The sequence below is a fragment of the Macaca fascicularis genome, chromosome 5 (assembly GCF_037993035.2).
Source record: "Macaca fascicularis isolate 582-1 chromosome 5, T2T-MFA8v1.1".
Lineage (NCBI taxonomy): Eukaryota > Metazoa > Chordata > Mammalia > Primates > Cercopithecidae > Macaca > Macaca fascicularis.
This window is the reverse complement of record NC_088379.1, coordinates 187,977,673-187,994,342: the sequence shown is the minus strand read 5'-3', so window position 1 is coordinate 187,994,342 and position 16,670 is coordinate 187,977,673. Positions and strand designations below refer to the sequence as shown.

The following is a 16,670-nucleotide window of genomic DNA, read 5'->3' as shown; positions in this document are numbered from 1 at the left end:
GTTTATATTCTTCTTCCTTAAAAAAATAGCTACTGAAAAATAGCTATTGAGATTTTCTCAAGCAATTAAACACCAGCTTTAAAAGTTACGAGTATCTTAATAAAATGCACTAATTCATTCATTTTACCATTTTCACAAATAAAAAGAAGGTATCAGGAAGTACTGTTAACCCATTTGACCAAAGAGGAAACAAGCCCAATGGTCATCAATATTTATGTCCATAATATAACATGAAGCATATTTTAGACAGGTGCTTCTAAATACATGACTCCCAAATACTTGACCTACTAGTACTACTTCAGTAAAACAACTGAGGTACACCTGCTAATATTGTTGCAACAAAACATTAAAGCATAAAACTAGTGTTTGGCTATGCTTTAAAAATTGTTATTGTGACCAAAAATGCAGACAAGTACTCCAAGACACCAAAGCGATGAGTTAATTTATTCAAGAGTTACTACTCCTATGGCATTAATTTGTGGAAAGGATTTTAACAGAGTATGCAAACCAAGAAGGGTCAGATTATCAAAACCTAACAGACTCTGCCAAGTTACCCATCCACTTCTGAATGGCTGGGCCATTCCTAAAGTGTTACCTGGTCAAAATGGACACAGATACCAAAGAGTGCATCATCTGTGCCAAAGTGTTCAAACACAGCTCAAAACATCACAACAGCAACACAGTCCACACGGACCAATCTGCTATGGCGGCATTTCTAAAAAGGCATTCACACTGCCAGGAAGTGTTAAGCACCTGGGGACTAATGAAAGGGATGAAGCCAGTGTCGTTTCTGATCTTTAATTATAGTTACTTGTGAATATCTTGTCTTCTTTTTGTGAGGGAAGCACCTTCTTGAAGAGGGCGTCTCTCTCTGACTCATCTTTGTGGTCACAAAGTGATAAATATTATATGTTATATATAATATAGGCCTCTGATATTAAGAGCGAACTAAACCTGGCATAGAAGAGGCTTAATCTAAGAGATTCTGCTACATCAGAGGACAATTCTGGGGAAGGTGACCACTTGGGATTTCCTGTGCTACCCCTGACTGGGATGGGGCTCCATTTCCTTCTAAATGGTTGGTTTCATGAGATATCCTAATATGTTTCTGTTTCTAAATCCCTCCCTCAGTTTGCGTATTTCTTAGAGGATCTAAGTGTACAGATTAACAGCTTATTGTGGTTGTTCCATTTACAATGTGTCTTGCAAAGATAAGAACTACGAAAAGGATGAAAATTTCAGAGGGAAGTAATAATAACTTGCTGAGAAGTGCACAGCTCGAGTATTGGAGTTTATTGAGAGTAAGTTTTGACAGAAATGTCTTCATTTCCTTTTTTTTAAGATAAGGTATCTAGCCTAGTAGATCACAGAAACAAACACATAGACACGGTACAGAGATACAGTACCAAGACATTTGACAAACCATTGCATGAACAGAGAATTACGGATGGACTGACAAAGGGTCCAGGACACCCTGGAGCGGTATTTATTGTACAGTGACATAGAATGATGACTTCATAAATCAAGAAATCCAAACTAAAGAGAGGTTTTGCTTCCAGTAAGCTTGTTTGAAAAACCTTTTTCATACTCTTTTTCTAATAAGAAATAGAAAAATTATGAGAAAAAATCTATTTGAGGACACTCGAGAACTAAGACAGCAAGAACTTGTGTTAAAGATCCAAAAGAAGCCGGGTGTGGTGTCTCACGCCTGTAATCCCAGCACTTTGGGAGGCCGAGGCGGGCGGATCACGAGGTCAGGTGTTCGAAACTAGCCCGGCCAACATGGCAAAACCCCATCTCTACTAAAAATACAAAAAATTAGCCAGGCGTGGTGGCGGGCACCTGTAGTCCCAGCTACTCAGAAGGCTGAGGCGGGAGGCAGAGGTTGCAGTCAGCTGAGATGGCACCACTGCACTCCAGCCTGGGAAACAGAGCAAGACTCCGTCAAAATAAATAAATAAATAAATAACCAACCAACCAAAAGATAAGGGAAGCTCATTGTCATAATCCAAACATGGCACTGTTTCTGCTTTTGAGGTATTTGCCCACACAACAGGAAAGGGAAAGGCTGGGAGTATGCAGTGACTGAGCACCTGAGACACAGAGAAGGGCTGGCAGCCCCACAGAGCTCAGGCACAGGGAAGAGACGCGAAGTTCAGCCTCTATCCAACAGAAGGGGCCCTGCTAAAACACCTCAGGAGTTCAACTGGGATTCTGAAGAGCTTTGCCCTAAAAGAAAAGGGAAACTGGAAATAGGCCCGCCCTTAGAGAAGGATTAAAGCCCAGGCTGCAGTCAGCTCAAATTATGATTATATTAAAATTACCTGCCCCTGGCCTGACTACCTAGAAGAAACAAAACTAAATCCTCTCTGGGATGATGAAGTGTTCAAAAATTACATATTAATGTGCAGAATTTGGGCAAGTAACTAAAAACAACTGAAAAATAATCAAATAGAAATTCTGAGATTAAAACTTTTTTTTTATTTTTAATAGAGATTATGTCTCGTTATGATGCCCAGGCTGGTCTTGAACACCTGGCCTCAAGCAATCCTCCCACCTTGGGATCCCAAAGTGCTGGGATTACAGGTGTGAGCCATTGCACCCAGCTTCAAATGTAAGTTTTTGAACTGAAAAATATAGTGTATTTAAGTTGAAGTCAATAATAAAAGAAAAGCTCCAATTGTTTGAAAATTAAGCAATGCACTCATATGAGAAATCATAAAGGAAGTTAGAAAATATTTTGATCTGAATAACAATGGAAATATAAAATTCAAAACTTGTGAGATGGAGGCAAAAGCCTGTGCATAAAGTAACGGAGAGACTTAGTGCAGACATGAGAAGGTAAGAAGGGCTGAAACCGTTTGGCAGTATCCGCTGAGATATGTACGGTCAGGTGCCACATGTTCACATTTCCCTGCATATAAGACGGTATGTCTCGCACTGCCTTTTCTACCGTTGGATAAGTTTAGATACACAAATACTTACCACCGTGTGTTATAATTCTAGGTACTGAAGGTACTTACAATATGTACTTACAGTACTCAGTATAGTATCATACGGTACGGGTTTGTAGCCTAGAAGCAACAGGCTATAGCATATAGCCTAGAGGTGTAGTAGCCCTATCACATGGGCTTGCATTAGTATACTCTGTGATGTACACAGGACAAGGGAATTGTCTAACAATGCACTTCTCACAATGTATGCCCATTGTTAAGTGAGCCATGGTTGTATTTTTTAAAATAAATTTTATTGTGTATATTTGAGGCTTACAACATGATGTTATGGGATACATGGAGATAGTGAAATGATTACTACAGTGAAGCAAATTAGCATATCTAGCAACTCACACAATTACCATTTTTTGTCACAAAATCTACTTATTTATTTAACAAGAATCCCTAATACAATACAATGTTATTCCCTAGAGTCCTCATGTTGTACATTACATCTCTAGACTTGTTCATCCTACGTATCTGCACCTTTTATCCTTTGAACCACATCTCGCCATTTCATCTCCCCTCACCTCCGCCCCACCCCCAAGTCCACGGTAACCAGTGTTCTATTCTCTATCTCTGTATATTTGATCTTCTTTTCAAGAGTCAACATAGAAGTGTTCCACATATAATGCATGTATAATAGACATGTACATTAAGGCATAATTTTTAATAATCAGAAATTGAAATAAACTTTAATTTACATCAATATTACATGAGATAAAGAATTTATGGTATGTACACAAAAGTGGAACACTATATAGCAATAAAAATGAATGTGGATCTTGAAATGCTATTGAGCAAGGCAAGCCATCAAATTAATACATACGCTATCCAGTCTTAGGAAGTTCAAAGCAGGTGAAAAATTAACCCTCAGTGCTCATGAGGCCATAGTACCACCTTTAGGGAGAAGGGAAATAATGAGGAGAAATCATGGTAATAACCCAGTTCAGGACCTGGGTATTGGTTACATGAGTTTATTTACTTGGTGAACAGACTTTAATATTCCAAAAATCAAGGATAAACAAGCTCTGGCCTTAACATCAGTTTAGTTAAAAAGATTCAGGCCAAGATTCAGGAAACACCTTTCCATGAGGCATTACGAGGACCTCGTGAAGTCTGACTTCAGTTGTGGGCATCCTGAAATATTGGGTTGTCCGACAAAAGAGCAGCTTGGCTTAACTCTGAAGGACAAAACTCAGCACAATGAGGGAAAGCACGTTACAAGACTCAAATTTTGATTCAATATTCTAACTGCTAACAATAAAACTGCCCAATAGGCCAGGCACAGTGACTCACGCCTATAATTCCAGCACTTTGGGAGGCCAAGACGGGCAGATCACTTGCGGTCAGGAGTTCAAGACCAGTATGACCAGCCTGGCCAATATGGTGAAACCCCATCTGTACTAAAAATATTAAAATTAGTTGTGCATGGTGGCACACGCCTGTAATCCCAGCTACTCGGGAGGCTGAGGCAGGAGAATCACTTGAACCTGGGAAGCGGAGACTGCGGTGAGCCAGCCTGGGGGACAGAGTGAGACTTCATCTCACAAAACAAACAAACAAAAACCTGCGCAATAATGGAACGCACTGTCTCAATAATAAAGACTATTCCACGCTCTGAACTTGTTCACATCAAGGCGGAAGGGCCACTCATCGGGGGTGAGCGGAGTTTCCCACAGCACACGGGGTGAGAGCTGACCGCTGGAGCCCCTTCCACAGCCTTCAGACTCTATGCATATGGGTCAACACAGAACCACAATTTAAACCTCTTACCCTTAATCTTGTAGTGGAGATCTCAGCTTTTAAAATATCGGGATCATATTTAGTACTGGATGAAGATCCTGAGAATACTTTTATAGAGAAAAAAGAAAAACTAATTATTTACAAGTTGCATAACTAGTTCTCAGCTTATAATTTCTTGAAGCTGTACACGGGGAAAAAAAGAATTTACTGAAGCTAAAAACAAGATTTATGTGCTTCTGTGAATACCTGCTTTCTTTTTATAATTCCTTTATTGTCATTTATCAGACACCTAAATATAAAAAGTAATCTTCAAACCTCTACCATATTTTTAAACTCTGTAAAGAGAAACATCATTAAGACCTTGGTGCTTAATTTTCTTCTGGATTTCATACACACTACGTCCTTAGAGGACTATACTGCAGCAGTACTTCAGAGTTTTGCATTATCAAGGAATTTATAATTTAAGCAGAACTTCTGAGCTCATCACAGCTGCTTCTTTAAACAAAGTCAGCTCCAAATAATCAATCTGTGAGATGAGGGAGCGGTAAATCAACTCAGATGGTCAACAGAAATTACACTGTAGGTAATAGTTGCAGTTCCTCCCCACTAAAAATATTGTACAAAAGTAGCAAACAGGGCCAAATTACTTGCATTGTTCTGAAAAGGTAAAAATTAACTCGTAAATGCATAAAAGGCAACCTGGCAGAGGCAGGTACAGAAACAGAAGGCATGCACAACCCCCAAACGGGGATTATTTTATCTGGAGTGGGGGTGAGAAAATCCGGGGTGTGCCTTCACCTCTCACGGTTTTGAGAGACTCTTCCTGCTTAGGAGGGAAAAGGACTCAAAATTAAACTCCATAGAAATGTAAGTGGTCTTCTGTTATCTACAATTCGGTCTCCACTTCTAAAGTCTGAATAGACACACTGTACTTACAGCTTGTGCGAGAACTTGACTTTTCCTTATAGGCATCATTTAATCGCACGTATTCATCCAGGGCCAGCGCCAGCCTCTGTTCCTTCACATGGTACAGCTCCTTCTGTGTCCGGAGGGCATCCCGCGCCACAGAGAGGTAGTCCTTGAGCATCTTCTCCTGTTCCCCCCTCCATTGTTTTCTTGGATCTTCTATCTGTGTGGTTTCTGAAAACATTAGGTGGAGGGTATTTTTTAGAATTTAACTTTGTTTTCCGGATTGTTTAAACTTTAGGGAGTAGGCTAGCTTAAGTTCTTGTATCCTCTAAGGAGTTTATTTAGCTGTGCTGGAGTGACTTCTCCAGAAATTTTATAGTTTCATTTTACCCAGTCCCATCAACTTCCTTCCTCTTTCAGGTTCTCATCAACAATGTATTCTCACTATAAATCTACCACATACGATGCTGTCCATCAGATCATTCCTTTCAAGAATTCTGTGGCTCCCCCGTGCCTACAGAATAAAAGCTAAGCTATTCATTCCAGCACTCAAGGTCCCGCATAATCTGGACCCAACCTACCTTCATTCACCTAATATGGGACTCTAGCCACACTGCTCTCTGCATCAGCTCTAATCAAAGCTGGTCTACTCTGCAGACCAATACCAGTCCATGAACGCAGTTTCATGTCCACAACAGTAAGGACAGAAGTAGACAGAAAACATTTTGTAATCATTATAGCGATTTTAGTCAGTTATTGTTTATCTGTTGATAAACATTTTGCATTTCTTTGTGTATATACATTTTCACTTTTTCAGTAATTCACTTTTTCTTGTAGTTTACAAAAATATCAGTGAGTCCGCAGTGGATCTGAAATTTAAAAATAAACAAACAAACAAAACCCTGGTCCTGTTTACAAAGGATGCTCTAGCCTAAGGCCCTGGTTCTTGCTTCTGCACTTCTGCAAACTACAATCAACCAGAGACTTTTTTTAAAAAAAACCCAGACCAGTTAGAGTTTCTGTGGGTGGAACCCAAGCACTACAGATTTGAAAGCTGCTCAGGTGATTCCAGTGAGCAGCCGAGCCCAAGAACCAGTGCTCTGCAACAGCATTCACACGCTGCCTCCTCCAGAAGGTGCCCCGGCCACCTCATCTGCAGGTCAGCCCTTATCCTCTGTCTTCCACGGCAGCTTATGCTCAGTTTATAAACTCCAAACACATTCTTTACTGTGTGGTGAAGCCACAGTAGGAGCCACAAAACGTGAAGAAAAACAAAAACAAAAGAATCAGATTACCACAAACACTTTATGTTCTCATATTTAAAAACTGACCTATTTCTTGACCACACGTTGGGCCAAGGAGTTGGAGTGTACTGGTGTCCAGCATTGGGGTACCATGATGTATACCAGAGAATGGATAGTTTTGGTGATGGTTAGTGCAGGTTGGTTAAGAGACATCCCCCTGTGTCTGCAGACATGTATTGGATCCCTCTGCTGTGAAAGAAAGGAAAGTGGCCATGTGCCAGTAGAGGAAGGGGCTGAGAATGGGACAGAGTAAATAAAAGAGGCTTCCTGGATACTGATGTTCTATTTCTTTCACCCATCGAAATTACATAGTTCACTTCTAAAATATTTGATAAACTTTGTTATTTCAGTCTGTGCACTTTTCTGTATGTTGTATTCAGTAATACAATGTGTTAAAATAAAATAGAATAGTTCAAAGGCGTAAAAACTATGGTATTGTGACTTACGATCTTGTCTCTAGCAGGACATTGTATCTAAGTGGATCCCACTCCCAACAACAGCAAACACAAACAGGGGATAATTTGGGACAAACAGAAGTATGGCTTTAATACAGAAAACACATGAAGCTTGATACACAAAAGATTAATAGAGATTTTTAAAAAACAAAGCAAAACACAAAGAAGGCCATGGTGGAATAACAGGGCCACAGTAAATAACTAGAAGAGAAAATATATGAACAACGGTTTTCAGATGTTGGACAACAGGTAGTATGAATTGTGATCTCTGAAAGAAGGGAAATGAATCCCATGATTATCCTACATTTCTGTCTGAAAGCACTTTTTGGACAGCAGTGCAAAGAGGGGTAACTGAAGCAGAGAAAGGAGGCACTGCTGAATTGAAGCGACAGGCAAGCAGACTTCATGGAAGCCATGAGAGGTGGAATTTGTAAAGCAAAGCACAGAAGTTCCAGAAACTGGAGAAGTTCCAGAAATTTGCACAGGGGTTACAAGAAGTCTGTGGGTGAATGCTAAGATGCACAAGGGGGACGTGCACAACACCACGCAAAGGACAACTGGGGTGCTATAGGCAGATAATTCCCTGAGCTCACACAGGGCTGTGACAGTTTCCAATTATGACCAGCCAGAGGAGAAAGGACACAGTGAACATCTAGGGAATCCAGTGGAGACCACAGCAAAGTTACACCTTAACAACAGAGCTAAATAAGACATAGAGTAAAGGCTACTCTGAACCTAACCTAAAGGACCAAACTGGTCAGCAAGTAACTTAACTGCCAGTCAGAAGAAAAAAAGTACAAATCTCCCTAAAAGGCACAAAACCTAGCACTCAATGAAACCAACAACAACAAAACCAACTTTATAATGTCTAGCATCCACTATAATGTTACTAAACATAACAAAAAGCACAAAAATATGGTCCATAATCAGGAGAAAAATCAGTCAATAGAAACAGATCTGGAAATGTAGAAATGATGGAATAAGCATAATCTAGATAAAACAGTTATGTTACAACAGAATAGAGTCCAAAAATAAACCCACACATCTACTGACTATTGTGCAAACAGTCAGTAAGCAGATGAAAGGAGACTCAACATCACCAATCATCAGGGAAATACAAGTCAAAACGATAATGGGATACCACTGCTCACTATATAAAACGACTAGAATTTGAAAACTGACCATGTCAAGTGTTGAAGAGGATGTGGGGCAACTGGAATTCTCATTCATTGCCACTGGGAATCTAAAAAGGGGCAATCACTTTGGAGAAGAACTTAGCAATTACCATGCAACCCAGCAATCCTACAACTTGTTATTTACCCAAGAGATCCAAAAATATGTATATACAAAAAGACCTCTAAACAAATGCTCATTAACAGCTTTATTCATAAGAGACAAAACTATTACAGCTAATGGCTAAGCAAATTGTAGTATATCCATACAATAAACTACTACTCAGCAACAAAATGAAACAAAATACTCAACAGCAATATATAAGACTCTTAAACACAAGCTGAGTGAAAAGACGCCAGACACAAAAGAGCACATGCTGTATGATTCCATTTATATGAAATGTGGGCAAATGTAAAGCTAATCCAATGACAGAAAGTGGTTGCCTGGGCCCAGCAGTACTGAGAAGTACTTGTTACAACAGAGCAAGAAGAAAGCTCTTTTTGAGCGGATGGAAATGTTCTCTATCTTGATTATTGTGATGGTTACATGGTGTACACTTGTCAAAAACTCATGAACTGTATAGTGAAAATAGATGCAATTTATGTATTTGTATATAATAACAAAGCTGATTTACAGTTTATTATTAAAATATGCTTTACAAGGTTCAAATGAATGAATGATGATGACTGATGAATGTTAAAGAGAACTGAGGTATAATAATACCTCAGTTATAAAGGAGAAAGGGATGCTATAGGCAGACAAACGGATGCTATCAGAACAGCAATAAAAATCCTTTGCCACTATCAGCTGTTGAAAAGAGCACTGGTTAGGGAGTAAGGCCGTGTGGATTCCATATCGAACTAGTCAGATGTGAGACTCTAGGAGAAATATTTTACCTCTCTTACTCTCACGTCTCTTGGATGTACACAGAGGGTGAAATATGGACGAATATTTTCTGATGTAGCCTTTGTAGTGGACACTGTTGGTGTCCTATCCTGGTATTCTCGGGTCTTTCTGCCATGGTCTACTCTTTGCTGTTGATGGATGTCTGACTGCTCTAGAGCACTTCACTAACTCACCTGCAGCCAATGACTGACTAGTGAAGAAGACAGAAAGAACTCCCAGGTAGAGCAAACTCTGAGGTAGAAGTTGTACTTTGGAGTCACCACAATCAAGTGGAGTGAGAGACTTCACAGAAATAGAACCTTCACTTGTTTTTTTCCCTCACTTTCTTTCTTTCCTCATTTCCTTAATGGTTTATCCCGGGATTTCCATCATAAACCACGTTCACTTAAATTCTTGGCTTAGGGCTTGCTTCTGAGAGAACTCAACCCAACGTACCCTTGTATAATCTATGCAAATGGAAATGAAAGAAGTTTGGTCTTGGACTGTACTTCTCATATCCTCCTGTGACGGCTCTTAGTAACACTGTATGTATGGGCAAGGCAGGGGAGAAATAACAGGAAGATTCACTCTTGAAAATAAAAAAGGAAAATAAACCTGTCATTAACAGAGAAATGTAACAGCAAGTTCTAGCAATCGTTTTCTAAGATTCTACTAGAGAACTGAATAAATAAGCTGCTCTGGTTATTGTAAAACATAAAATTAGATTAAGGCACAGCCTAATTGCCTCAATAAAATCATTTTTGTGCACCATTACTAACAGTACTCTTAGATTTTAAGCCCCTGATGTCATATCATACCTGAAAATACTTCCACAGCCCACTCAGAGTTCCACAACCCCTTTCCCAGGGGTGTAGAGAGTGTACATCAGTCAGCCCAGACCACACTGGAAACGAAAGGTGTGGATACAGAAGGACTACGGAACATACAAAAGGGAAGTGCTCCAACAAGAACCTCGGCATTTATTACTGGAAGGAGATGAGGAGGTACTGAGGTGCAGGAGGCAGAAGAAAAAAAGAAAATGCTACGGTAGCATTAACCTGGCTGGCAGAAAGGCTGAGGTACATGGATTGTGAAAAACTAAACAGGAAAAGGAGGGATAATTCTTCCTTCCTCTTAATACCTGAATAATTAAAATGACTCCACATTGGAATGTACGTTGAGAATACTGAGACTCAGGTCGTAATGAAGTAAGGTTAAAAAAAAAAAAAAAGCACATGAATCATTTGAGTCCTGAGGAAGTTTTAAGAATATGAATACTGGAAAAAAGAACTGAGATGTAATATCCCAGAAGCTAAGATCATGAACTCTATATTCAGTCTAACTGGGTTCAAATCCAGGTGTGTCATTTACAAATTGTGTGACCTTGAGCAGGTTCTTAAACCTCTCCAGGGTTCAATTTCCTCCTTTACAAAATGGAGCTAATTCAGGGGGCTGTTTGGAGGATTAAATGAGATACTGCAAAATACAAAAAGCCTTTAATGCTAGTAAGCTATAACACTGTCTCTGATACTCAGACTGCAAAAGCAAAGAAATTATAAAGTCACATTGTTTACCCCAGCCTTGACTCCAGAGAGCATCTGTGTCTAGAACTAAGGCTCCACAGATCACTCTGCACCCATGTTAACCTACCCTGGCTTGAACTAGCTGATGAAAATGGGATAGAGTCAGCTGTAACAAATGAATTATATATACATATGCTCAACACCTCCCCTCAATCTGTGCACGTGGCAGCAACACTGGGGAAAAAGGAGTCTTGTAACTTAATAAATTATAAAATTATATCCACTCTGCTTCCTCTTCCCTTAGTGGAATTTGCACACTCCACCACATACGTATTTATACAAGATGTCAGGGGCAGATCAGCAGATGAGACTGAAAAACAATCAACAAAATATTGCTTCTCAAAGTTTCTAAGTATGACACACAGTGTTGCACTTTCCATTTGTCAGTGGATGGCGTATTGATCATTTTTTAAAAAATTTTATATGTTTTGTGATGCTTTGATGTCTCAGGGGCCTTGCTGTCTGGGAAGAGACTGCCCCTCCCAGGGCTAACTTAATTCTTAAGATAGCAAATGACTCCCATGAGCCCATCCTTCATATGTAAACCAACAGTCCAAAGCCATATCCCTAACCTCCTCTTTTATCTAACTCACACACCAAACCAGTATTTCCCCTGCCCTACATCACCCTCCAGGGGAAGACGCTGGACAACTAGAGACCATTCCCATAACCCAGAGTCTGCCGAAATTATTCAATCTAGCCAATCCTAAACTTGTTCAGACTTGCGTACCCTGTCTCACTCATTCCTTCCCAAGGAAACCACAATACAGGCTCTGGGCCATGATTTCTCCTCTGCTCCTTCTGCCTCCCAACCAACCCAAGCACTTCTCCACCATATGGCCCGGAATGGTGTACTATGCCCCTTTCCCTTGAGAACTGTAATAAAACTTCTTAACCTGCCTCAAAGTATAGAACTCATCCTCTAACAAACATAAATGTATGGTCTTGAAAAGTTTTCAGAACTGTAGATGACTCTCAATAATCCTCATCTCCTAGTAATTTATGCCTCTTGAGTATGGGATAGATCTGATGACTTGCTTCTAATGAACAGAACATAAAATAAGTGACAAGACATTACTTCTGAGATGAGGTTACAAAAGACCGTGCTGTTGTCTTGCTCACTCTCTCTCTCCCTGATTCTTCTTGGCTTTTTGACTCTAACAAAGCAAGCTGCCCCGCTGTGAGCTGTCCTGTGGAGAGGCCCACGTGGCATGGAACGAGGGAGGCCTGTGGCCAGCAGCCAACAAGGAAGTGAATCCTGCCAATAACCGTACGAGTGGCTTGGAAGCAAATCTTTCTCCAGGCAGCCGTGAGATGACTGCAGCCTGGCTGACACCTTGATTGCAAACCACCACAGAGACCCTGAGCTGGAGGATCCAGCTAAGTCTTGCCTAGATTCATGGCCCACAGAAGCCATGAGATAATAAATATTATTTTAAACCAGTAAGTTTTGGGAGAATTTGTGATGATGCGATACATAATTAATAAACTAATGAAATAAAGAGATAATAAAAATTAAAAATGTATGTTAAAAATCTGAAAAGTTCTCAAGTTATAATAATTATAAGATATGTACTCTCAGTTCTCTTTCAATCTTTTGAGGTTTCAGCCAATCATATTTCCCCCATGTTGGGGACACAGTATATTTCAATAAAATATTTGTCATTGGCTAAAATGCCACAAAACACTGACTGACACTTCAGTGAATAAAGTGCAATAATGAAGACGATAATAAACTTCAGCATTTGTCTTGGACAGGTCAGGAAAAACACTCCGGGAGACTGGTTTAAACACCACACATTACAAGAGGGTCAGTGGGAAGCATTCTCATCTCCGAAATATTGCACAATTCAAATACGAACTGCAAAAGACGGTTCCCAAGGCACCTTAGAAGAAGGCTTCATAAAGCAGGATTGTGCTTCATCTCCATCACTGTATTTGCAGAACAGATTTGTGAAGATTATTTTTTAAATGTAAATACTCAAGTATATTATACAAATGTGGTATTTTTTATTAAGACCTAGTGGCCTTGGGAGCTCATGGCATTACAATATAATTTGCTGTTTTCTACTATATCAAAGAAGCAATATATAATACTGTTAAAATGCCCTGTACCTCAAGGAATTCACATTCCATCAGTTTTATAGATGTGAAACTTTATAGGTAGAGAACACATGTGAGTTACAAGAGCTTATCATGGAAAATAATGTTAGATTCTTCAAAGAAGATTATTTTTGTCTATAAAGGATATTTATATTCTTCCTACTGTGCTCAGGAAGAATAAATCAAATGAATATAAGTAACTTTCCTTATCTTCCTTTTTATAAAGTATCTGCTGTATTTACTATTTGTTCATTAATTCCTACAGACAATTATTGACCATCTACTACAGGGAAAATAAGATATTCAGGCATCAACCCTCCTTCCAAGAAACTTGCAAAACGTAGAAATAGTGACATACATATATGTAGAACACAATTAGTGCCTCGAGTGGAGAATGGCTAAGTGCCATGGCAGTTTAGAGACAAATGGGTTTCTTCTGGCTGAAAAAGAGTCCAGTTCCATGGAACAGGCAGTAAAGAGGGCTTTGAAAGATTCCTGACAAAAGAACCTGGCCCGTTCCCTGCCCCAGCCAAAACCCCCGGTTACCCCAGTCACACCAGCCTTCAGCTGCACTGAATTTCCTGCATGTCTTTCCTCAAGTCTTGCTTTCTCTAGCCTCTTGAGACCTTGGAATCTACTTGCCGTCCTCCTTCTTCCCCACCCCCTTTTCCTCCAGCCTGGTTAACTCAGTCATCTCTTGGGTGTCAGCTTAAAGCACTTTCTCCAAGTAGCCACGGCCACACTCTTTAGGATGAAAGGCTGCTTCTTCATGCTTCCCCACATTCTCCTAGCATGCTGGTGGTCCTTTCCTTATTTCACTGTATGCTCTCATTTCTTTACCAATACTCCAAGAAGGACTAGCCTGTGATGTCTTGAATGTCCAGTGAATGAATATGAAACTCATTTTGTAAGCAATAATGTGCCACAGAAGGGTTTTATGCAAGTGCACAAAAGGATCCTTTTTTTTTTTTAAAGCGATGAGGTCTTGCACGTTACCAGGACTGCTCTTGAACTCTTAGGCTCCAGTGATCTTCCCACCTCACCCTCCTGAGTAGCTGGGACTACAAGCAAGAGCCACCATGCTCAGCTTCAAAGAATCTTCACTATATTCTACGAAAATCATCTGACAGAAATGTGAGGTTCTATTATCAATTGATATGATGGAGAAAAAAATTTTTTGATGAAAATTATACATTAAATGAAAAAGTTTATAAAACAGTATATATAATATAATCCCATTTGAGAGGTAAAATACATTTAAAGCTGTGTATGAGGCAGGGGCATTCCTTGTGGTCAGATTTAAGGCCAGTCTGGGCAACACAGAGAGATGCCATCTCTACCCCCCAAAAATAAAACAAAAATAAATTTTAAAAAACTGTGTATATGTGCATGCATGTATCAAGTCTGGAAGGATACACATCAAAAGATTTAGAATACTTAGTTAACTCTGGGTTGTATGAACATAATTTTTCTTCTTTTCATTTATCTATATTTTTACTTTTCTCCTATACATCATTACTTTTCGTTTGTTTGTTTGTTTGTTTTTGAGACAGGGTCTCACTCTGTCAACCAGGCTGGAGTGCAGTGGTGTGATCATAGCGCATTGCAGCCTTGAACTCCTAGGCTCCAGCAATCTGCCCACCTCAGCCTCCCAAGCAGGTGTGACCACAGGTGTAAACTGCCTCCCAAGTAGGTGCGACCACAGGTGTAAACTGCCTCCCAAGTAGGTGGGACTACAGGTGCAAACTGCAAAACATGTTGAAAGGATCTATTCCCAAAACTGAACAAATCCTTTTATATGAAGTTCCAGAACAGACAAAATTAAGCTATGGTGATAGAAATCAGAACAATGTCTGCAGCAGTAGGGAGGGCTGACTGGAAAGGGGCAGGACAGAACTTACTAGAGTGACTGAAGAAGTTTGTACCTTGATGGGGGGGCAAGTTACAAAGGATTATACATACGTCAAAGTCTACCCAAAATACATGCTCAAAATCTGTGCATTTTTGTGTATGTAAATGAAACCTCAATTACTAAAAGAAAGAAAAAATAGCTATAGTACAACTCAGACTCTACCAAAAAGTGATTTACTTCTGGTTGTATTAATAATATCAAAACCTTACAAACCATACCTCCTCATTTCCCTTCCAGTTAGTTACAAACATCCCTCGTTGATATCTATACCCCCACTCCACACATACCCACCGAAAGGTGAATGTGATCATAAAACACTTACGGCCTAAAATAACTTTTACTGTCAAGGTCAAATCTTCTACTTCTAAATATTCAATAGTGTTTGTTAGAAACGTGTTAAACAGCCAAACATTCCTTATTTAATTTTTTCTTTAAATAATGAGAAAATTATGCTGAAACTATACAATGTCAGAACACAACATATGTGTGGAACAGCTGTTTGAGAAGATAATACCGTTTGCTTCCTAAACTACTTCACAGGAATGTCTTGAAGATTAATGAGACAATGGACCAGATCGTTTTCAGTGGGTGAACTGTTTGCTGTTGGTAATTTGGGTACATCAGACCGCTAGAATACCATTACCATTAAAGCAAAATAGCAGACTTAAAATTTTATATTCTAATAGTGAAGTTTTAAAATATTCAAAATGGTGTTTTTCGACACATAATTTATACTTGAAATGTACTTTAATTCCTTTAAATAAGAACAGAAAGCTTTTGATTGCTGAGTTAAGCAATAAAGCTTTTCTTTTTAACCTTTTAAGTGTTTATCATTATACTAGTTGCCCAGCGATGAAAACAAAAGATACAGTCACTTTTGTTCCTCACAATTTAGTGAGGAAAACATACAAAAAATAGTATAAATGCAATATGACAACCCTTTTAAAAAAATTCCTATGCACTTGGTCCTCCAGAAGTATCTGGATGGGGCATTTGGCCAGAATGGGACGGAGACCTGTGAGGCGGAGGGGTGGGTATCAGAGAAGGCCTATGGGAAGCAGTGGCACCTGAGCAGACCACCCCTAGAAGGATGTGGCCTTCAGTCAAAAGGAGGGCCTAGGGGCTGCGCAGAGAGTGCTCAGGCTCGACTCCACAGATGCAAAGAAAGGCGGCCAGCCCAGGAGACACAGGGTACTCCTAGAGGTCTCCAGTGCCAGGCAGGGCAGGAGATGAAAAAGGAGAGGCCAAAGCAAGCAGACTGGGAAGAGCCTTCTAGCAAGGAAAGAACATATGCATCTGGACTCTGAGAAAGACTTAGACAGATGTGGCGGCCAGCAGCCTGAAGGAAGTAACTGAAGTCATCACCCAAGGAGGTCTGCAGCATGCACACAGCAGAAGACTGTTGCAGAAATCCTGACAGCAGGCCCCAGTGAAGAAGAAACAGGCAAAAGAAAGCTGGGCAGGTGCGGTCAGATATGTGAACAGTATGTCACAAAATCCAAAGAGTAGAGAGCAGGAGGGAATAACTCACAGTGACAAGTCACAGAGACGAGACTACAGTCTTGTTTGAATTTGACAGTTTGTGGGGTATATTAGACCCTTCTTGC

General features: G+C 39.9%; 1 protein-coding gene across 6 annotated transcripts in view; it reads right to left on the bottom strand.

Moving 5' to 3' along the window:
* Positions 1 to 16,670, bottom strand: part of WWC2 (WW and C2 domain containing 2) — a 218,975-nt gene that overhangs the window by 103,691 nt on the left and 98,614 nt on the right. For all 6 annotated transcript variants that reach the window (XM_065545722.2, XM_005556375.5, XM_065545723.2 and 3 more), the window contains 2 exons: positions 5,676 to 5,879; positions 4,770 to 4,846 (listed from right to left, as the gene is read on the bottom strand). In XM_065545722.2, the coding sequence (XP_065401794.1) occupies positions 4,770 to 4,846; positions 5,676 to 5,879 (281 nt within the window). The remainder of the gene's footprint in view (positions 1 to 4,769; positions 4,847 to 5,675; positions 5,880 to 16,670) is intronic.